Source organism: Macrobrachium nipponense, chromosome 45 (assembly GCF_015104395.2).
Source record: "Macrobrachium nipponense isolate FS-2020 chromosome 45, ASM1510439v2, whole genome shotgun sequence".
NCBI classification, from domain to species: domain Eukaryota; kingdom Metazoa; phylum Arthropoda; class Malacostraca; order Decapoda; family Palaemonidae; genus Macrobrachium; species Macrobrachium nipponense.
In genome coordinates this window covers 15557439-15581999 of record NC_061105.1, presented here as the reverse complement: position 1 = coordinate 15581999, position 24561 = coordinate 15557439, and the positions used below count along the sequence as shown (strand labels likewise).

The following is a 24561-nucleotide window of genomic DNA, read 5'->3' as shown; positions in this document are numbered from 1 at the left end:
TGGGAGGCGGCATAAACTTATATCTCCTGCGGTGGCGAGGTTGGCTAAGGCTTCACTGCCAGTCCTGGAATTGAGAGGTCGATGGATCGCGCCCGTCGGCCGCCAATTCTATTATCGCTTAATAAATTCCCCCTCGGTTAAAAATATACGAAAATATATTAATTCCGAGGTAGAGCGAATTAGATATTAAAGGACATTTGTAGCTCGATATATGTATATATAAGCGAATACCACAGGGAAATAATAGTCAGAAATCCAAGCGCTTTCGTCTTTACTCAGACATCGTCAAGGAGTTAATGAAGTACAATTGGAGATAAAGGTCTCAGGTACAAAACAAGATCAAGAATACCAGATGGTTAATTGACAAAAGGGTAAAAATTAAAAGAGATAATCCAGGATTATCGGATATCACACGGTCACAAACCTAACCGAAACTACAAAGTATCTTTACAGTCCAAAACATGTAAAATCTGAATATATTAATTCGTACATATGAGAGATTTAGACCATCCTATTAACTGGAGTCAAGCAAGAGCCTTAATCCCACAGTTAAAAGGAATATCATTGAATCTTGTTTCATCAAATCAAATAATAGAAATGTTCTAAATTTAAGTCTTGGTTTATTTAAACTTGATGCTTTCATTATGAAAAAAGTTGTAGATAAATATAAGCAACAAAATTATTATATTCAGGTTTTACATGTTTTGTTCTGTAAAGATACTTTGTAGTTTCGGTTAGGTTTGTGACCGTGTGATATCCGATAATCCTGGATTATCCCTTTTAATTTTTACCCTTTTGACAATTAACCATCTGGCATTCTTGAGCTTGTTTTGTACCTGAGACCTTTATCTCCAATTGTACTTCATTAACTCCTTGACGATGTCTGAGTAAAGCGAAAGCGCTTGGATTTCTGACTATTATTTTTCTGTGGTATTCGCTTATTTATGAAGTCACGTGCATCTACAGTGATTTTTTATGCATATGTATATATATATCTATATATATATATATATATATATATATATATATATATATATATATATATATATATATATATATATATATATATTCCATGTGAAATAAAAACATAAACGTGTTAAATTTTTTTGTTCTGATAAATTGGGAATTAAGATATTATTATTATATAATTAAATATAGAATTGAAAGGAATAAGAGAGAGAGAGAGAGAGAAGGAAAGAACAAGAAAGAGAAGGAGAAAGGAAATAAAAGAAGCGAAAGAGTGAGAAAATAGAAAGGAATGGTAAGAGAGAGAGAGAGAGAGAGAGTCTTTGTCATAATGCACAACTGTTCGTTTTAACGTCCAGGTCTAACTTTTTTTCTCTCTCTCTCTTAGTCACCGGCAATTCATCCCTTGGTCGGCATCCACTTCGTTCGTGTCTCAAAAGAACCTATCTTGACCTCTCTCGACCTAGCTACAGAAAAGGTGGCCGAGGTCGACCTTGTTTGTCGAGCAGTTTCAGCACGGAAACATTTGAGATCACGCTCCTCCAGCCTTTCTTTGAGCAGTACCTTAACCCCCACTCTCTCTCTCTCTCTCTCTCTCTCTCTCTCCTTTTCCTTTCTGTGAGTATGTGATTGTCATTGGTCTTATAACAAAATGAAAGTTACTCTCTTCGTTCCGGGCAAAGATAAAAAGCTTTGAATTGATTGCTTATAAATATTTTGTCTTAGAATTCTAATTTGATCATTTTAAAGCAATTAAGGTTTAATATCCCTTTCACCTCTCTTCAGTAATAGCTGGCCTTCCATTTACCATTCTCTCTCTCTCTCTCTCTCTCTCTCTCTCTCTCTCTCTCTCTCTTTTACTTTCTGATTTCGTTATCCATGACATGAAGCCTGATTTTGAGGGCAAATCCCATTCCTCACCACAGAACCCCCCAATTCCTTCGGCGTCCAAACCCCAGAGGGGGCTTAAGAATATCTTAAAGATCAGAGGGACGTCAAAATTTTCCGCCTAATCTCTTTCACTTCTTCCGAAGGGCGCTGTGACGTCATCTGACGAGTATGGGCGTGCACCCTTGCAATTATACTTACACACACATATGTATGTGTGTATACATACACATATGTATGTATGTATACACATATGTATGTATATATCACAAGGCGGAGAGGTAAAGGCATGTCCCAGCGTAGTACATAATTTATTGCCGACGTTTCACATCACTTCGATGCATTTTCAAGGCTGGGAATTGATAAAAATACAAACATATAAGACTCGTCACTGATAAAACACGGTATAATATTTAAAATTTAAAATTGAACACTAAAACATTTAAAATGTAAAAATTATTGTACACTAGGTTGGAGAGACAACATACCAGAGTAAAAAATAGAAGGTGACTGAAGGACAGAGTGGGGAGAAAAAAATATAATAAAGTAAAAAACACCCACACACAAAACTATGTAAACAAACAAGTGGTTAGGCTATGAACAGCTGAACTGACGAGGACTGGGCATTTAAATTCGGTACATTAGTTTTGATTAAAATTGATTCCAGTGTTAAAAGCTCGTCATCTTTATTGGCTGATCCAATAATTTTAAAATCATCGATGTCCAAGCGGGAGCGACAGGTAATAGAGTGGTTACGGATGCTGGATAGCTCAGGATTGGATAGTTTGCATCCTGTTCGGAAACTGACTCCTTTGTGGGCGCAGAAACGGACTTGTAGCAGCCTCTTTGTGCATCCAACATAAGTACCCTGATTACATCTGGGACAAGTGTATTTATAAACTATGTTGGACATCAAAGGCGGGCTTAATCTGTCTTTAGCTCTGAAAAGAGATCGGATGGTTAGAGGATTTTTCGGAATTAATTTTAGGTTCAAGGCTGGTAATTCCTTGTTAATTAATTGTATAACTTTCTTTTGTATGTATGTATGTATGTATATATATATATATATATATATATATATATATATATATAGTATATATATATTATATAAATTCCTCATGAAATAAAACATAAACTTGTTAAAAAAAATGTTCTTTTGTTCTGATAAATTGAGAGTAAGATATTATTGTTATATAATTAAATAAAGAATTGAAAGAAATGAGAGACAGACATACAGGCAGGGAGAGAGAGAGAGACAGCGAGAGAGAGAAGAGAGAGAGAGAGAGAGAGAGAGAGAGAGAGAGAGAGAGAGATAGAGAGAGAGAGAGAAGAGAGAGAATTGAGAGAGAGAGAGAGAGAGAGAGAAAAGAGAGAAGAAAGAAATAAAAGAAGCAAAAGAGTGAGGAAAGAGAATGGAATGGTAAGAGAGAGAAAGAGCGAGAGAGCTTTGTCATGATGCACAACTGTTCATTTTAACGTCCGGGTCTAACTTTTTTTCCTCTCTCTCTTCGTTCGTGTCTCAAAAGAACCTCACTTGACCTCTCTCGACCTAGCTCGACCTCTCTACAGAAAAGGTGGCCGAGGTCGACCTTGTTTGTCGAGCAGTCTGAGCACGAAAACACCTGAGATCACGCTCCCCCAGCCTTTCTTTGAGCAGTACCTTAACCCCCGCCCCCCCCCCCCAACTCTCTCTCTCTCTCTCTCTCTCTCTCTCTCCTCCTCTCTCTCTCTCTCCTTTCCCTTTCGTGAGTATTTGATTGTCATTGGTCTTGTAACAAAATGAAAGTTACTCTTCGATCTGGACAAAGATAAAAAGCTGTGAATTGATTCCTTATAAAAATTTTGCCTTAGAATTCTATTTTGATCATATATATATATATATATATATATATATATATATATATATATATATATATATATATATATAGAGAGAGAGAGAGAGAGAGAGAGAGAGAGAGAGAGAGAGAGAGAGAGAGAGAGAGATAAGTAAAGTTTTCCTATTACAATAAATTTTTCATTTTATTGACTTGCCAGCTATTGCCAGCGGAGCCAAGTCTTACCGGGTACGGGCTCATTTCTGGCGGGCCGGCACGCTATTCAAATGCTAATATCTCTCAAAAGTATTGAGGGTGACAGGAAAAAATCTTTCGGCAGATAAAACCTTACGTCTTTACATTTCGTTCCCATATGAGATTCATTTCTAAAATATCCCAAATTCACATTGAAATGATGTTTTGATTTTGCATTACAAATTTCTCAGTAATGATGATTTCAGCGCCAAATTCGATCGTTTTCTCGAATACTAGGCTTAGTTAAGCTATGTCTTTTCACTTAGACTATAAAGAATCATTTCACATTGTATCGTTTGCCATATTATTAGCAGTTTGATGTTGGAAGACTGTCTGCTTGAAATGTAATTAACGTTAAAGTTTATGTAGCAGAGAATTCTTAAGTTCACTTTGAAGTCCTTCCATTTAAGGTTGCTAAAATTCTCTTAAGTTTATTTTGAAGTCCCTTCATCTAAGGGTACTTAAATTCTCTCAAGTTCATTGCAAGTTCTTCCATCTAAGGGTACTTAAATTCTCTCAAGTTCACTTTGAAGTCCTTCCATCTAGAGATACTTAAATTCTCTCAAGTTCTCTTTGAAGTCCTTCCATCTAAAGATACTTAAATTCTCTCAAGTTCTCTTTGAAGTCCTTTCATCTGAGGGTACTTAAATTCTCTCAAGTTCACTTTGAAGTCCTCCCATCTCAGGATATTTAAATTCCCCTAAGTTCACTTTCAAAATTTCCTGTTGGGGATCTATGTAAGTCTTACATAAACATGGATGAAAGTCCTCCAATCTTCTTAAGGGTCCTAGGATACCTGAATGATTAAATCCTCTTCTCTGCTCCTCAGATCTGATGGTAGGACGTTCGGAGGTCTATTCCCAAGTCGTGGAGGCCCTTAGGAAGTCTTGTGGGAAAAGCAAGGTCCTTCTGGGTCTTCCTGATAGCCCGAAGGAACAGATTGTCCTTCGGGAGTTTTCGTTGGACGAAAATGTTCACAGGATCAGTAGAAGGTATGATTAGGCCTAATTATAATGTGCGGTTTTTTTCTTTTTTGTCAATAAGTTTCCTTTCGCCTTTTCACTTGACCTGAATATTTTTTTTTTACTTTACTCACTTTTGTAAATTAAAGTAAGTTTGAATTTTCTAATAAAAAAAAGAAAGAAGAAAGAATTAATTCAAGAATACGATTAAGAATTTTGTACTCTACCTGAATAGTTTTTTTTTTTGCTCTACTCAGCTTTTAAATTAAAGTAAGTTTGAATTTTCTAACAGAAAACAAAAGAACAAAAAATGAATTCAAGAATACGATTAAGAATTTTTTACTCTACCTGAATATTATTTTTTACTTTATCCAGTTTTCAAATTAGTTTGAATTTTCTTTGAAAAAAAATTAATTCAAGAATAAGATTAAGAATTTTTTTTACTCTATCTGAATATTTTTTTTTATTTTACTCAGTTTTTAAATCAAAGTAAGTTTGAGTTTGCTAACAAAAAACAAAAGAACAAAAAATGAATTCAAGAATAAGATTAAGAATTTTCGCACTTTACCTGAATAGATATTTTTTTTTTTTTACTTTGCTCAGTTTTGAAATTAAAGTAAGATTACATTTTCTAACAAAAAAAACGAAAGAACAATATATATAAACTCAGGAATACTATTCAAAATTTTTTACTCTACTTGAATAATTTTTTTTACTCGGTCGTGATATTACAGTAAGTTTGAATTAAAAAAAATAGATTTCATACTAAGATTATGAAAAAACTGTAAAAAAAAATTCTATAAACTCAGTATGCATAAGAAGATTTTTATGCATCCTGAGTTTTTAGAAGAAAGTTTTGTTTACAGTTTTTTCATAATCTTATTATGAAATCTATTTATTTTAAATTCAAACTTACTGTAATATCACGACCGAATAAAAAAAATTATTCAGGTAGAGTGAAAAATTTTGAATAGTATTCTTGAGTTTATATATATTGTTCTTTCGTTTTTTTTTTTGTTAGAAAATTTAATCTTACTTTAATTTCAAAACTGAGCAAAGTAAAAAAAAAATCTATTCAGGTAGAGTAAAAAATTCTTAATCGTATTCTTGAATTCATTTTTTGTTCTTTTGTTTTTTGTTAGCAAACTCAAACTTACTTTGATTTAAAAACTGAGTAAAGTAAAAAAAATCAATATTCGCAGAAAATTGCCGTTTGCACTGTAATGATAATGATGCTCATTTGTTTCTGCAACACTATAGGTAAATAAATATATTCCTCTATTATGTCTGTACTTCAGATCAATTCAAGATAATCAAAAACACATTACAATGAAACTAGGTAAATATATCTGTTTTTTTAGTATTTCTTTACCTCAGAGTAATTGATATCTGACAAAAAATATTAAGAATGAAATTAGATAAATATACTTATTCCTTTATTGTTGCTATACCTTAGAGTAATGTGAAAACAACAAAAAACATATTGATATTGAATTTAAGTAAATATATCTATTCCTTTATTGTTGTTCTACTTGAGAGTAATATATGACAAAAAAATATTAGAATAAAATTAGGTAAATATATCTATCCCTTTATTGTCGCTGTACTTAAGAGTAATATAATAAAAACAAAAACATATTAGAATGAAATTCGGTAAATATATCTATCCTTTATAGTTGCTATACTTAAGAGTAATGTGAAAACAAGAACAAAAACATATTAGAATAAAATTACGTAAATATATCTATCCCTTTATTGTTGCTGTACTTAAGAGTATAATAATAATATAATAAAAACAAAAAAAAAACATATTAGAATGAAATCTCTCTCAGAAAGTCATCGTTCAAGAATGAGACAATCATTAAGGCTATAATTGGCCTTAATCGCTTTTGGTAAGACCTTATTAACTCGAAAATAGGCGTCAGACGGTACAACTGACCTTGGTAACGAATCGAGAAAACCAATTATAAGGATGTGCCTTTTCAAACCAATTAGATCCAGTTACTTAATGACGGTTTGGAATTAACACGAGAAATTGGTATCAGAGATCCCATTCATGACTTCTGCTCGGTTCCCTGGCCTTGTTTCGGGGTCTCTGGCCTCGCTGGGACTCGCTGCACTTCGCACCAGACTCCTACGGTTTGATGTCACTATTAGAAATTTAAATCTATCTTGGGGATGAGGTTGCTAGCCCGATGTTCACGCGGTCACGGAAGCTTACGTGGTGTCCCGTCTAAGTGCGAACCTAACTGGAGTTTATATATATTTATTTATAATTATTTTAGCCGTAAAGCTGCGCTGATGTCTCGTCAAACTTCTTCGGGAATGTCGTGACTTGGAGGCCATAATTGCTTTCGCGTGAAATTAATTGTTAGATTAAGTAGCTGACATTTCTCTGCTGGGAGGAGGGTTTGCAAAGGTGGTGTTTAAAATCATTTGTCTTCGACGGTTGTGCTGTTTTTACGAGAAGTTCCCTTTCATTCATAAAAAAACAAAACAAGAACAAAAAATCAGCTGTACGAGAAATTTACTTTCATTCATTGAAAGGACTGAATGAAGTTACAAGGGAATGTACTTTTTGAATCGGAGTTTCGTTCACCGAAGACGAGATATATTATTATTATTATTATTATTATTATTATTATTATTATTATTATTATTATTATTATTATTATTATTATTATTATTATTATTATTATTATTATTGCTGAAAAAATCCGCACTGATGAAAATATAAACATACGTATTATTATTATTATTATTATTATTATTATTATTATTATTATATTATTATTATTATTATTATTTTATTATTATTACTGAATATAACGCTACCTCCCCAAGAGAAGGTCCACCCTTATTGCTGTTATTATCATCATTATTATCATTATCATAATTAATATTATTATCACTGGCACAACAACACAATTTTCAGCGCACGCGCGCCTGATCCCTTATTGTGAAACGGCGAGTAAAACTATGATAATAATATAATAATAATATTATTATTATTATTATTTATTATTATTCAACATGGGACTGACGCAAACAAACGATTAGCGGCTAAAGAAACGACAAGTGAAACTCAGCTTAGAAAGGTCGCAGGTTTCAAAATGAAAGAAGCCTAATTTCCCGAGCCACTTTGGGAAAGGTCAGTACGGGCTTTCGGCGAACGTTAGATCGCATTTTGACAGTTTCAGTAGCACATTGGTCATTGGTTTGAGAGAAATAGCTGTTGGTTATTTTTAGGTCGCTTTCGTTTTTTGTTTGTTTTTTTGTGTGGGATGTGGTGTTGAGTGTGTGAGTGTACGTATGTATGTAGGTATATTATATATATATATATATATATATATATATATATATATATATATATATATATATATATATATAGTGTAGATGTTTTATTTCAATAGTAACGATAATAATAGCGTTCTTAATAATGGTGATAATATTACTATTGAACACCATATTCTTTGGAGACCTGAATTTCAAGTCAATGGCCCATTTGGTGGTCTTGTTCCGTATGAATTGGTTTCACCTTCTGAATAATAATAATAATAATAATAATAATAATAATAATAATAATAATAATAATAATAATAATAATAATAGTAATAATAAAATAATAATAATAATAATCTTTATTATTATTTTTATTTCATTTATATATTTTAATTTTTTTGGTCTATCACAGTCCTCCAATTCGACTGGGTGGTATTTATAGTGTGGGGTTCCGGGTTGCATCCTGCCTCCTTAGGAGTCCATCACTTTTCTTACTATGTGCGCTGTTTCCAGGAGCACACTCTTCTGCATGAGTCCTGGAGCTACTTCAGCCTCTAGTTTTTCCAGATTCCTTTTCAGGGATCTTGGGATCGTGCCTAGTGTTCCTATGATTATGGGTACAATTTCCACTGGCATATCCCATATCCTTCTTATTTCTATTTTCAGGTCTTGATACTTATCCATTTTTTCCCTTTCTTTCTCTTCAACTCTGGTGTCCCATGGTACTGCGACATCAATGAGTGCTACTTTATTCTTGATTTTGTCTATCAGCGTCACGTCCGGTCTGTTTGCACGTAGCATCCTATCTTTTCTGATACCATATTCTCAGAGGATCTTTGCCTGGTCGTTTTCTATCACTCCTTCAGGTTGGTGCTCGTACCACTTATTACTGCAAGGTAGCTAGGGTTTCTTGCACAGGCTCCAGCGGAGGGCTTTTGCCACTGAGTTATGCCTCTTTTTGTACTGGTTCTGTGTAAGTGCCGGACATTCGCTTGCGGTGTGGTTTATGGTTTCATTTTTCGTATTGCACTTCCTACATATGGGAGAGATGTTATTTCCGTCTATCGTTCTTTGAACATATCTGGTTCTTAGGGACAGATCTTGTGCCTCTGTTATCATTCCTTCTGTTTCCTTCTTGAGCTCTCCCCTCTGTAGCCATTGCCATATTTCATCGCTGGCCAGTTCTTTAGTCTGTCCCATGTATTGTCCGTGCATTGGTTTGTTGTGCCATTCCTCTGTTCTGTTTGTCATTCTCCTGTCTCTGTATATTTCTGGGTCTTCGTCTACTTTTAATAGTCCTTCTTCCCATGCACTCTTGAGCCACTCGTCTTCGCTGGTTTTCAGATATTGCCCCAGTGCTCTGTTCTCGATGTTGACGCAGTCCTCTATACTTAGTAGCAAGGCCAATAGAATACCATATATATATATATTCTATTGGCCGTTGCTTAGTAGTCCCTCTCCCTCCTTCCTTTCGTGTTATGTATAGTCTGTCCGTATTTGCTATTGGGTGTAATGCTTTGTGTATTGTCATATGTTTCCTAGTTTTCTGCGAAGTTCTGCCTTCGTCCATTCCACTATTCCTGCACTGACTGACACAAACAAACGATTAGCGGCTAAAGAAACGACAAGTGAAACTCAGCTTAGAAAGGTCGCAGGTTTCAAAATGAAAGAAGCCTAATTTTCCGAGCCACTTTGGGAAAGGTCAGTACGGGCTTTCGGCGAACGTTAGGTCCCATTTTGACAGTTTCAGTAGCACATTGGTCATTGGTGTGAGAGAAATAGCTGTTGGTTATTTTTAGGTTGATTTCGTTTTTTTTTTTTTTGGGGGGGAGGGTGATGTGGTGTTGTGTGTGGTGTGTGTATGTATATATGCATGTATATATAGCGTACTGATCTCGTATTTCAACAGTAATGGTAATAATATCGGTGTAGATCTCTTAATTTCAACAGTATGGTAATAATAGCGGTATTATTAATGATGATAATATTAATATTGAACACCATATTTTTTGGAGGCCTGAATTTCAAGTCAATGGAGGCGCCTCTTTGGTGGGCTTGTTCCATATGCATAGGTTTCATCTTATGAATAATAATAATAATAATAATAATAATAATAATAATAATAATAATAATAATAATAATAATAATAATAATAATAATAAAGGTCCACAATATTATACTGATGGTAGTAGTAGGTTTTATATTTTACTATATATATATATATATATATATATATATATATATATATATATTATATATATAACTATATGGTTTTATACTCTACTACCATCAGTATATTATTGTGGACCTTAAAGAACATTACTTGTGCCCTCTTAATTGAGATTTCTACCCATTTTTATTATTATTATTATTATTATTATTATTATTATTATTATTATTATTATTATTATTATTATTATTACCGCCACCACGGTCATTCAGTGTGCATATACTTTTGTTATGTATTTACCCTTCAACCAGTGTGGACGTTTACCCCATTCGTGTTATCAGTATCATCTAAGTCCCTCTCTGTTTATTCTGCCTCATTTCCTTGACGGACGCCGTGATAGCAACATAAACAAGAGAGAGAGAGAGAGAGAGAGAGAGAGAGAGAGAGAGAGATACTTATTTACTTCTGCTTTCATCCGTTTACCTGTTTACCTGTGTAAACCTTCACAGTTATCTACCTATTTACGTTTGCATTCTTCTGTTTACTTGCAGAGAGAGAGAGAGAGAGAGAGACTTCACTAACCTTCACCGGTGTTCACTTGTTTACTTCTAGATTCTTCTGTTTACTTGTCCACCTGTTTATTCGTCTTTTTTTTATTTTCTTTTTTGCAGCTCGTTCACCGTGGCAGTTGCAGCTGCCAAGATGAGACTCCATTACGAACGTGCCCTCGCCCTAAGGGCAAAAAGCAAGAGGCATGACAGGTAAGGGTCACCATGGGTCAACTGTCCTAGTTATGGGGTGAGTTAATATTCAGTGTTTTCTATTGTTTAAAAAATCGAAAAATGGTGTTTTTTCTAGGATGAGTGGAGGTGGGTGGGAATGTTTTTTTATAAATTTAAAAATCATACAAGTATTAAGAAAAATAGTTGTTTTTCTAGGATAAGTGGAGGTGGGTGGGAATGGTTTTATGAGTTTAATTATTATACAAATATCCAGAAAACATTTTTCTTAATAATAATAGGTCACCTTAGGTCAAGTGCCCTATTTTTGTGTATAATAAATATGCATTGTTTTTTATCACAAAAATATCAAGAAAATATTTTTTTCTATATAGAAGGAAATGGATGAGGGTGTTTAAATGAATATAATATATGAACAATATATTTCATTGTAGAAACTCTAGAAAAAAAAATTTTAAATAACAAAATGTCCTAGTTTTCATTTTAGTGAACATTCAGTGTTTTCCTTTGTAGAAAACCCATTGAAATTGGTTGTAATCTACCATTAATATTTTTTCCAATAATAAAAGGTCAAAAGTCCTGTATTTCTATCATGAGTGAATATTCTAATTATTAAGATTAAAAAAAAACTGATTTTTTCTATGATGAGTGAAGTGGAGAGGGACGTGTTTAAATGTGTTTATTGAAAGACAATATTTTTGCTTATCAAAACAAGAAAAATCGTTGTTTTTTTATGGTGAGATAAGGGGAGGGTCTGAATGAATTGGATTAGAAAAACAATGTTTTTGCTTATGATACCATTTCAGGCAAATGGTCTAATTTTCCTCCAAATTGAAAGTGAGAGAGAACATTCCCCCACAAATATCAACGGAACATTAATCTGTGGAGGTTTACGAAATATGTGATTTAAAATAAATATATATATATATATATATATATATATATATATATATATATATATATATATATATATATATAATCTTCATAACACGAAGATGAGATATGTCAATATAGTCCACAGGAGAAAAGAGAATAAAAGACTCTAGTAGCTCGATAATTTCGCCTTCCACCAGGCCTCTTCAAGATGTTTAGTTTAACTAAACAGAATGAGTATTACAAAATTCATTAAGACTTTCCCACTGGAAAAATGAAATTAACATAACAATTGTCAAAGTAAAAATAAGGTTGTTTGAATCATAAACAAATGGTCAAATCAGCAATTCAAACAAGTTAAAAGAGAGAACTATTCAACGATTTGGTGATTGGTCATTTAAACTTTTCTCTGAATTTGTACTGTTAGGAAACAATATGAAGGAATAAAGGGTCCAATTTATGTGTGCCCTGACTGATACTGAAGTTCTTTTGTTTGCTAAAACATATGCATGCTGTTCCTAACAAATTTCTTGCAATCATATCTTTTTCTTTGAATAATGTCTCTGTTTTGTTCCACAGGATAGGACAGCCACAATTTTGTACTTGTAAATTCACAGCACTGTTTTGGAGAATAAACTACTCATTCTGTTCAGTTAAAATAAAGCTCTTGAAGAGGCCTGGTGGACGGCGATATTATCGAGCTGCCAGAGTCTTTTATTCTCTTTTCTCCTGTGGACTATAATGGCATATATATGTATATTATATATATATATATATATATATCTATATATATATAATATATACATATATATATATGTGTGTGTGTGTGTGTTTGTGTGTGTATGTGTATTTGTGTATGAAACTAAAATTTCTTTTCGCTATTATTATTATTATTATTATTATTATTATTATTATTATTATTATTTTATTATCTGCAGTAGCACCCGCACTAGCAGCCATTAACTCTACATACTGGAGCACTGAAAAGTCATTGTAGAAAGCAGCGTAGTCTGAACACTGGTTTGAACTGGATCCAGAAACCGGTCAGGTTCAGTTTTGAAGAAAAAGAAAAGATTAACTTGTCCAGCCGGGCGAGAAATGGCCGAAGAGAGAGAGAGAGAGAGAGAGAGAGAGAGAGAGAGATAGAGAGAGAGAGGAGAAGAAGAGAGAGAGAGGAGAGAATGAAGAAAAATAAGAACGCATGTTGACATGAATGACTACCACGTAATATATGTGTCAATCGAAGATGATACAGCGAAAAAGCAGGTGTACAAGCCGACGGTTTTAACAGGCAGATGTACATATGTTTTCGTTTTTTTTATTTTAAACAGTCAGATATAAGTATGTTCTCTTTTTTTTAAATTAAACAGTCAGGCATATATATGAAATGCTTGTCACACAGACAGGCATACGTACATATGAAAAGTTTGTCACACAGACAGACATACATATGTTCTTTTTTGCTAAATTAAACAGACAGGCATTATGATATATATATATATAATATATATATATATATATATCTATATATGTATATATATATATTATATATATATATATCATATCTATATATATAATATAGTACGTATATAATTTGTCACAGGCAGACATACAATATTTCTTTGGTTTTTTTTTTTTTTGCTTAATTAAACAGACAGGCATATATATTATATATATATATATATTTATATATATATATATATATCTGTTATATGATATATATGTATTTATATATATATATATATATCTATAAATACGTATAATCTGTCACACAGGCAAACATGCACATGTTCTCTTTCATCAGACAGACATACGTACATAAGTTCTCTTTTTTGTAAACAGAGATTCATATGTTCTCTTTTATTTTAAATAGACATACATACATATGTTATCTTTTTTTAACAGACAGACAGACATAAGTTTTCTTTTTTTTCAAACAGACATGCATATGTTCTTTCCTTTTTTAATAGAGACATACTTATGTTCTCTTTTTTTTAAAACAGACAGACATACATATGTTGTCTTATTTTAACAGACAGACATGCGTACATATGTTCTCTTTTTTAACAGACAGACATACGTACATATTTTCTCTTTTTAAACAGACAAATATACATATGTTCTTTTTTTAACAGACAGACATGCATATGTTCTCTTTTTTTAAACAGGCAGACATGCATATGTTCTCTTTTTTTAAACAGGCAGGCATACGTAAAAATGGTTCGGCAAATAGACACAGACATACAGACTGTATTTTAACAGACAGACATACGCATATTCTCTTTTTTTCAACAAACAAGCATGCATATGAATGGTTTGTCGGTCAAACAGTCATACAGACTGTTTTAAACACGCATTTTTAAGCATGCTTTAAATACAGATGTACAAATGGCTGTTCTTAGATATATATATATATATATATATATATATATATATATATATATATATATATATATATACGAACTGTTCTTAAACAGACAGACATTTGGATTGCTTTCCAGACACAGACTTTCTTTCAAACACACAGGCAGTTCTACAGACTCTGCCTTTCAGAATCGCTCATTATTTAACAAGAAGTTATCTACCGCATCCCAGCTCTTCCGTTAATTAGCTCCAGTAATAACAATAATGATGGTATCACGTGACTTTTTCAGAGGAAGACACGGTAAGAAAGTGTTCGAAGACGCCTTCGTCACAACGTGGAGTCAGCCCATCCTATCGGCCAGTAAACAAGGATTCTCGATCACGTTTGAGAAGGCTAAGAAGGTACAGTGTCCTTGCTTAGAATGCCTCTTCCTTTCTTTCTTTCTTTTTTCTGTTTTGTTTGTGCTGTCTTTCTTGGCACATTTTTTCATTTGTGTTTATTTTACCAGTTGCTATCATATTACTTTAGACCAGTAATATCATAAATGACTATTGGTAATATTTTTAATGACAAAAACAGTCATATCAAAGGGATCTTTTGAATGCCATAGTACCAAAATCATTTTGATAATCATCAACAGTTGATTAACTCAACAGAGGCCCAAAATCGCTCAATCTCCCAAGGAAATCCAGTCTTCTCGGATGTTTTAAGAATTAGATTACAGAGCCACAGCCCCACAATTTCAAGAACTACTTTCACACAGAAATTCAATTCCAAGGGTGGTATATTTTACAGAGGCGACTGGCAACTACACTGTTCAAGTGGGCGGGGCTTAAATCCTTGCTTAAGATGCCAATCATTTCTAAGAATATTTATGTCGCAATTAATACAGTTGGCGTGTAAGACCAGTAGCGTTTTGCGTCGTAGTAACATTATGTGCATTAGCTTAATTGAATTTGGCAGACCCATTATGCTTTCGTAAATAGTCGTTTCATTGTCTCGGCTAATGAGAAAACCCTCCGTCGGCAACAACGCTGTGTTGCCTATGAGCTCTGCCTTCATCTTGTACGATACGCGTTGGCCAATGTAATGTAGCTTTCATCATGAAACCCTTTTCAAGCTCTTATTGGACGCATTCTGTCGATTCAGACACTCTTTCCTCATCAGCGAGACTCTGATTACCTCACAATTGCTCGAGTATCGAGTGTCTGGCCTTCCGAGTTAGTGGGAGAAAAAATATCAATATAAATTCTACTTGGAACGATATGACTTTCCAACGCTCAGGTCAGACATTGGTGTTCAAGGCTGTCTGTACGCACCTTCCATCTCAGGTGAACTTCCGGCTGTGCCTTTTACTTCTCATTTATCCCTTTACCTTCACTTCTACTCAGCTGTCCAGCCTCTCTAACAATCCCTTCCCCTGCCACAACTCTCTCTTACAATACTACTTTATTATGGGAGTTTACAGTAATGACAAAAATAATTGAATTGGTAGATAAAACAATGATATATATTTTTTAGTTAACAGATATATTATATATTATAATTAATATATATATTATTATATATATATTAATGTATATATATATATATATATTATATATATTAATATTATATATATTTTATTTATAATATATAAAGAGAGAGAGAGAGAGAGAAGCGAAGATACCCTGATTACGAAATTAGTGCGCTTAATAATCTCGACATTTTCATCGGGACTTTCACACTCAAAATCGCCCATTCATTCTCTCTCTCTCTCTCTCTCTCTCTCTCTCTCTCTCTCTCTCTCTCTCTCTCGCTCTCTCTCTCCCTCTCTCTCTCAGGTCGCACCGTAGATCAGAGGACTTTGGAAAAGTGGAAAATAGTTTTTTTTCATAAATAGATCATCGGATTAGAAAGTGAATTAGTGCTGGTGGTATAATTTACAGAGGTTTTCGGAGCCATAAATATTATATTAATAATGTTTATTAATGAATATAATATGGCTCTTATCAATAGATGTTCATTCATGTTCAATAAATTTTTATTATTATAATTTCATTGCTTTTCTATTGTTTTATTTGCTTTTTATGTTGGATTCAAAGAAAAACTTCAGCTATTTTAATACGGTTTTGTTCACTTTTTGTTAACATTTTGTTAACGTTGTGAATCACTGTAGTTATTTTATGCACTTATATTATCGATAAATATTCCTGAATATAATCAATATAATCACTTAACTATTTTCAATACATTTGATACATTTTTCTGATATAACTGTCACATTCGCAACCATTTTTAATACATTTACTGTTGTGTTCTCAGTTACCAAAAACCTATATCGAGTGACGAAAAGATTAAGATAAAATTATATATAATTAGATAATTAGATAATAAATCAATAAACTGATTAACAAATTTATAATTAAATCATTAGAATGAACCATTAATCTTTCTCTATGTACGCATGGGATAGGTAGGAGATGGAGGGGGGAGTGAAAAGGGGCGGGGTTCCGAGAAAGTGGGCGTGGCATACTGTATACCGTACTATAAATAAAAGATAAATAAATGAATAAATACAGATTAATCCTTCAAGAATTTCACATTAGACATGAAGACAGAGCACAGCCACTGATAAAGAGAGAGACACACAGACAGACAGAGGAAGAGAGAAGAGAGAGAGACACACAGACAGACAGTCGATTTGCGTTTTCGTGATTTGCAAAAATTACCGGCGGCAAAAACTTGCCTTTTGGGGCGAAGGAAAGCGAAAGTATATATATATTACTATCATTGCTATACGGCCACGCGCCTGACGCAGTGAGATGCCGTTTTGTTCGTCCAAAATCATTCACGGATGGCTTGTTAACCTGGCGTTTCTTGGAATGCTTGGAGGTAATGAGGTTATGGTTATACTGTGTTATGTGTGCGTATTGATCTTTCTGTGTGTGTATGACACACAAATATATATATACGTATATATATATATATATATATATATATATATATATATATATATATATATATATATATATATATAGGTATTATGTGTTTGTGTATATACATACAAACACGTATAATACATGCATGTATACGTATTCAGTTATTTATATATATATATATATATATATATATATATATATATATATATATATACACATACATATCTATACAAATATAATATAGTGCAGTGTATGTGTGTGTGTAAAACAGTTATATCAAAACGTTTTCAGTCACAAATGCGAGAAGATGTATTTCGCAGTTCAGGACTAATGAAGAGAACCATCTTCACTTTTCTTGTCTTTTGAATTAATCTCTTTCTCGCACTCTGCACTCGGCATCATCGTTGCTTATCATCGTGAGTGAAATATGAATAGAATACGAATATTCACGAAAGCTTTAAAGGTTAAGCAATATCTTTTTATTTTGATTTGAAATACATCTTGCGTAGTATATGATCTGTATTTTTTAAAGAAAGTTAATATATAAGGATACAGAATATAAATCAAATTTACCCTATGATGTGCAGATTTCTAATGCCAGTTGCACCATGCTAGAGTAACCAAATTCCACAAAATAAATCAAGAAATCGACAAGAAAATGCTGAAAAATTATGCAAAGGCTCCACGGCCACTTTATCAAAGTGAAGGTTGGCGTCCAATGATATATCTGGGTTTTCGAAAATCGCTGAATCTGGTGCTATTTAGTGACTTGCAAATGGTTTTCTCTCAGGCTTTGGCTTTGTCATTTATCACATGGTTTCATTACCGAAGCGGACTCATGGTGCTGGCCAGCGAAGGTTCTGTTAAATGTTAGCCGGTTAGACTTGATCCCTCACCCCCGTGTGCCCCAAAATCCTCATTTTTAAAAAAATGCTCGGTTTAGCCGACATATAATTCTGGCACTGACAGTCATTGCCAGTGAAAGGAAATGCGGAAAGAACAAGTAGTAGGTACCCGTGATTGGATGCAGCGATGGCTCAACAACTCGGCATTAAATCCAACTTATGATGACATTTAATTGGTACCTCACTGTGCTGTTTATTCTCATTGATTCTCCTTAAATATCAAATACTCCTGAGGCTAAGCAATTGCTCTTACATACTTAGCTCTTCGGTCATTTTGCATAATATGTCAAAGACAAAGCATTTTCTCTTATATAATTCACTGTTCGTTTATTTTGCTTCAATATGTCAGGGTCTTCCTTTAGCTGTGTGGATGAGGACACCGATTGCCACTGTACAGGTATAGTTATGACAATTGCTCTTCAACTTTCTTGATTCTTTGCCCACGTAGTACTTTAGGGGAAACATCAAAAGCCACAACGCGAGAGGACCATGACAGAGGACTTGAAGTTGCAAAGTGCTATATATGCCACATCATCTCCAAAAACATTCACTCAATTAAAAAAAAAGGAATGAGTTGCACCATACCCGAGCTGTGCCAGCAGTTCTCAGTCTGTTCATTAGGCTACTACTGGTTTTTCCTGAAACCGAATGACTAAACAAAACGACTGACTCTCCATGAGAGGTCTCACAGGGCCGCCCTTCTATACTTCCAGCCTCGCATCGTACGGGTATCCAAGCTCCGGCGGAAGAGCGTCGCCCTGGAGTTGCCCAAGCCCGCCGAGGACGACGCCCCTAGGGAGGAGGCGGAGTGGGTGGAGTGGAGGAGGGTGCACGACAGCGTGACCAACTGGCTGGCTGACAACTCCAAGGTGGAGCCTGACGAGAGTCACATCATAACGATGCTCATGGAGGCTGATCAGAAGAAGAGCATCTTCCTGAAATAGGCCAATAGGCCTAGGCTCTTTAACCTATTTTGGAATAAAAACATACATGCATGTGTTTGTACGTATATATATATATATATATATATATATATATATATATATATATATATATATATATATCTATTTATTAGATTATTTGGAGTCTTGTCACTCGGTGGTCAAATGGATAAGGTGGCTGTGTATCTTGTCCAAAAGCCTCAGGTTCGAATCCTGGTCAGGGAGGTGTACTTTTTAACTATGATCTCGTTAACGGTGTAAGATATTCCCGTTATTAACGGGGTAAATGTGGCTTAGTATTTATGAATATATATATATATATATATATATATATATATATATATATATATTATTTTCAATAAGTCTACATATATATATATACATATACATATATATATATATATATATATATATATATATATATATATATATAAAGGTTTTTGCCACGAAGGAAAAAAATGAAAAGCGAGACAGCTAAGCACTTTCGGTTCGGTCTAGTTCGACCCTTTACTCTGGCACAACTGATCTTACAGAGGAAAAACATAGTCCAAGTAGGCTTAATATCCAAACTGACACTACAAGATTAGCAATAAGGTCGATTTCACTCTACAGAAACGAGGAAACGCCTGAGGGCAGTATAAGCGAGTTTTTAGGCAGCCACACCTTGGAGGATACACACGCGGTCAACTAATGATTCATCCAGAAAACGATACATTTTGAAAAAACAAGGAGGCATATACAACTTATTACCATGAAATTTACAAAAATGTTCCCCCCAAAAAATTATTAATGAAAAGACGAAAAAAAATATAAATATATCGAGCAAGAGAGAGAGGGAAAGAGAATATCGAGCAAGAGAGAGAGAGAGAGAGAGAGAGAGAGAGAGAGAGAGAAAATAATAACTGTATACATGTGGGAGTAATTTAGACAATAAATCATGTACATCGATACCATAAAATCAATATTTAAATCGTTTAATGTTAATTTAGTGTTCTCTTATAACGATACCATTAAAGATATGCTAATTAAGAATAGTCCCGTAGCAAATAATAACATCATTTACAAAATTCCTTGTAAGGATTGCCCATCGTTTTACGTTGGTGAGTCTAGTAAAAATTTATGTGTACGTATTAAGCAGCATATGTATTCAGTTAGAACACCCCAGACTTCAAATGCACAGTTTATCCATCTGAGTGAAAAATTTCATTGCATTAATTGGGGTGATACCTCTGTAATTGCTAGATCTAATGATAATGTTTCAAGAAATTTACTGGAATCAGCAATTATACAAATCACTAATAAAAACAACCTAAATCTTAGTCCGGGAATGTATAATTTGGACCCGTATATTTGTAAAATGTATATGAAGGACCTTAAAATAAATGAACTACTAATAAATTAGTCCCACATGTAATATAGTTATTATTTCTCTCTCTCTCTCTCGCTCTCTCTCTCTCTCTCTCTTGCTCGATATTCTCTTTCCCTCTCTCTCTTGCTCGATATATTTATATTTTTTTTCGTCTTTTCATTAATAATTTTTTTGGGGGGGAACATTTTTGTAAATTTCATGGTAATAAGTTGTATATGCCTCCTTGTTTTTTCAAAATGTATTGTTTTCTGGATGAATCATCTGTTGACCGCGTGTGTATCCTCCAAGGTGTGGCTGCCTAAAAATTCGCTTATACTGCCCTCAGGCGTTTCCTCGTTTCTGTAGAGTGAAATCGGCCTTATTGCTAATCTTGTAGTGTCAGTTTGGATATTAAGCCTACTTGGACTATGTTTTTCCTCTGTAAGATCAGTTGTGCCTAAGTAAAGGGTCGAACTAGACCGAAAGTGCTTGGCTATCTTGCTTTTCATTTTTTTCCTTCGTTGCAAAAACCTTTATTTATACATAGCATACGTTTTATATATTTCGTGATCAAGTATATATATATATATATATATATATATATATATATATATATATATATATATATATATATATATATATATATATATATATATATATATATATATATATATATAATATATATATATATATATATACGTATATACAGAGAGAGAGAGAGAGAGAGAGAGAGAGAGAGAGAGAGAGAGAGAGAGAGACGTCTAAACTAAACCGATACATATAGCAATCCTCGTCCTTTGCATAAGTTTGATCATGTGTCAAATAGCCTACGAAGGTAACGGTCTCAAGAAATACCAACCCCCTCCCCCCCTTCTCTCTCTCTCTTGGCATGCTTTCAGCGCACATTTTACCAGCCCGTAATACTGATACCGGATTGGAAAAAATTTATTGACTTTTAAAACTGGTTCACTTGATGCGGGATTTTCTCTCCCTCCCTCTCTCTCTCTCTCTTTCTCTTCTTTTTTTCTTTTTCTTTTTCTTTTACCTTTTTTTTTCCAGTGAACGATGTCAAGGCTGCAAAAGATTGTCTTTAATGTAGAACTTATGACACGATGGTGTTATATTTTGTGATAGTAATATTTCAAGGTTAATATAATGATGATGTACAATATAGGGATCTTTTATTATTGATTGTGTTTGTATGTACAAATATAATATAATATATTATATATATATATAATTAATAATATATATATATACTATATGTATAGGTAGAGTTATATATATATTATATCTATATATAGATATATATATCTATATATATATATATTCTATGTATAGGTAAATAGAGTTCTAATATATATATATATATATATATATATATATATATATAATAGATAAATAGACAGTCGGTTAGATAGGTAAAGATGTATATATATATATAATTATGCTATTCTTCCATTATTGTTCACTGGAATATATATATATATTATATAATATATATATATATATATAAAGTTGTATATATATATATATATAATATATAATATGTATATATATATATTATATAATAATATATAGTATATATATGTATATATATATATATATATATATTGTGAATATGATTATACATAATCCCTACTTACACTGACATCTTAAAATGTATAATACATTAGCAGTTCCCAAATGTACAGTACGCGTAGCATGTATATAAATGTACGCCCCACGTACAATTGACGCACGTATTCGTGCGTGGTTAATCGTGCAGCTGAAATTGTCACCCACAGTACGGAATCTCGGTACTAACCCCGATATTCTGGCTGAAAGAAAAAAATTAAAAGATATATTTTACCCGTCTTTTCTTGTACCTCGTGTTTATCGCTTAGTCTCCTTACCCCCATTCTTTGCTCTGGTCTTTTTTTTCTTTTTTATTGGTCCCTGTGTGTTTTGTCCATCATGCTTTTATTAGTACCTTTAATTTCTTTAAAAAAATGGGTCTCGTTGATTTGTATTTTATATTGATCTCTTTGTCACCTTTCTATTCGTTTATCTTTTTTTCTTTCTTTCTATTTTTCATTACGGTACTTTCATTCTTCCTTTTTGTGTTTTTACTTTCTCGCCGTCTCGTCAACGCGACTGGCTGTTCTTGTTATTTGATTAAGCTGGCCTTATGCCAGCACGGGCTCTTGCTCATAGAGCAGCCCATATAGGACTGTGCGACTGATTTTAGTCCATCCACTACACTGGCAGAAGAAAGCTTGATCTTACAAAGATAAATATGTCTGGAAATGGACAACTTTTTCCTTCTCAAATATCAGTGATTCCTGTGAAATCAAATTGCTATAAAAAAAACTTTATTTAAGCTGCAGTGAACGTAATTAAGATTACATAGAGGTACCCGGCATCTGGTAAACTTGCAAGCTTTCCTGAGGTTTAATAAGCTTGTCAGACATCTGGTAAAATTGCAAGCTTACTTGGAGTTCAGTAAGCTTACCTGGCATCTGGTAAACTTGTAAGCTTTCCTGAAGTTTAATCAGCTTAACTTGTATCTGGTAAACTTGTAAGCTTTCCTGAGGTTTAATCAGCTTAACTTGTATCTGGTAAACTTGCAAGCTTAATAAACTTACTTGGACTTCAATAAGCTTACCTGGCATCTGGTATATTTGTAAGCTTACCTGAAGTATACCAAGCTTACCTGGACTTTGATCAGCATACCTGAAGTTCAATAAGCTTACCTGGACCTTAATAAGCTTTCCTGGCATCTGGTAAACTTGTAAGCTTACCTGAAGCTCAGTCAACTTACCTGGCATCTGGTGAGGGTTAGATGCCTGCTGTGAACCAGCTGACTCTGACCAACCAACAGGGAAGTTCTCCCTGGCCTTTAGCTCTGAATTAAATGAAGGGAGCTATTCATGTTTAGTCGTATTTATGAACAAAACATTGACAAACTTCTACGAATTTTGGCAAAAATGAAGACGAAATCAACCAGATAAACCCAATATTCCCCCCCTGATACAAACGACGCAAAATCCATTTGTTTTTCCCGACCTACATTTCGGCTGTTGTCTGTAACAAAAGGCCCTGAAAGTTCATTTCAGTCGTACGTGCGCGCATGCGCCTTTTTATCTGACTGATACGTTTCAAAGATTTTATTTTTGAGGAATTTCTGTCTGTTTCTTCAATAATTTCCCCCCCTGTCTGTAAATTATCATTTGACCTCGGATACGTCTTGCTTTTTTTTTTTAGGAATTTCTGCCTCTTTCTTCAGTAATTTTCCTCTTGTCAATTATGATTTGACCTCAGATGTAGGAGTGCCACTTTTTTAATTGGCCCAGTACCGGTGGATTTCAGCGCCACTTGACCTCAGCTCTATGATTTAATGTGATCTGATTTTCCAACACAGATTTTCAATGCAGAATTAATCGTTCATTCCGTACACAGAATTGGAGTCGCACTGCCCAAGGTCTTCTGCTCCTAAACCACCTCTTGCGACAGCGTTTTCGAACAGTTCTTGGAAGTGACTACTTCCGGCTGACCTCACGGGTACTTAATTCACAATTTGCCACCTAATTAAAGAAACAAGCCAATCCAGCTCATGCCAGTTTAATAATAATGATATCAGCTAATAATCGGTTAATTAGAGAATTTGGCGGGCGATTTCGTGGCACAATTTCACGCCCATTTTAGCAGTAGAGTTCGGCGGAATTGTTACCACTTTATTTGTGGTCATTGCTTTTCCCATTGTTCTTTGCAAGACAATCGACTGCATGATAAAATTTTTCTGAAATGGCGTAGCCGCCTTGTTGTCTCGGACATTTAGATTGCGTTTTTATTTTGTCTTATACTTGAAATTCTTTTCCCTATAGTATTTCGGTTACTCGGGACCGCATTTAACAACTGAAAATCCTTTCTTCAATTCCTTTTGATTTTTAACAGCCATGAAAAAAATTGTATAATCACTGTATCATTTTTGTGGGTTTGTGATTGAAAATGTCCAGTAACATTTTTTCTTGTTTAGCTTTCTTTCCAAAGAAGTTGAATCACTCCTAAGTTAAGCCATTCGAGGTTCTTATAAGACCCATGTGTTTTTGTTGAAATCTAAAATTTATTATTGCTAAATAGAAGCTGCAG

General features: G+C 33.6%; 1 protein-coding gene across 2 annotated transcripts in view; it reads left to right on the top strand.

The window, feature by feature from the left end:
* LOC135214107 (uncharacterized) overlaps positions 1-19150 on the top strand; it is a 28427-nt gene extending 9277 nt beyond the window's left edge. For both annotated transcript variants that reach the window (XM_064248210.1, XM_064248211.1), the window contains exons 3-6: positions 4753-4915; positions 11009-11098; positions 14605-14716; positions 18855-19150. In XM_064248210.1, coding sequence (XP_064104280.1) covers positions 4753-4915; positions 11009-11098; positions 14605-14716; positions 18855-19085 — 596 coding nt within the window. In that variant the 3' untranslated portion in view covers positions 19086-19150. The remainder of the gene's footprint in view (positions 1-4752; positions 4916-11008; positions 11099-14604; positions 14717-18854) is intronic.
* The last annotated feature ends 5411 nt before the right edge of the window (positions 19151-24561 follow it).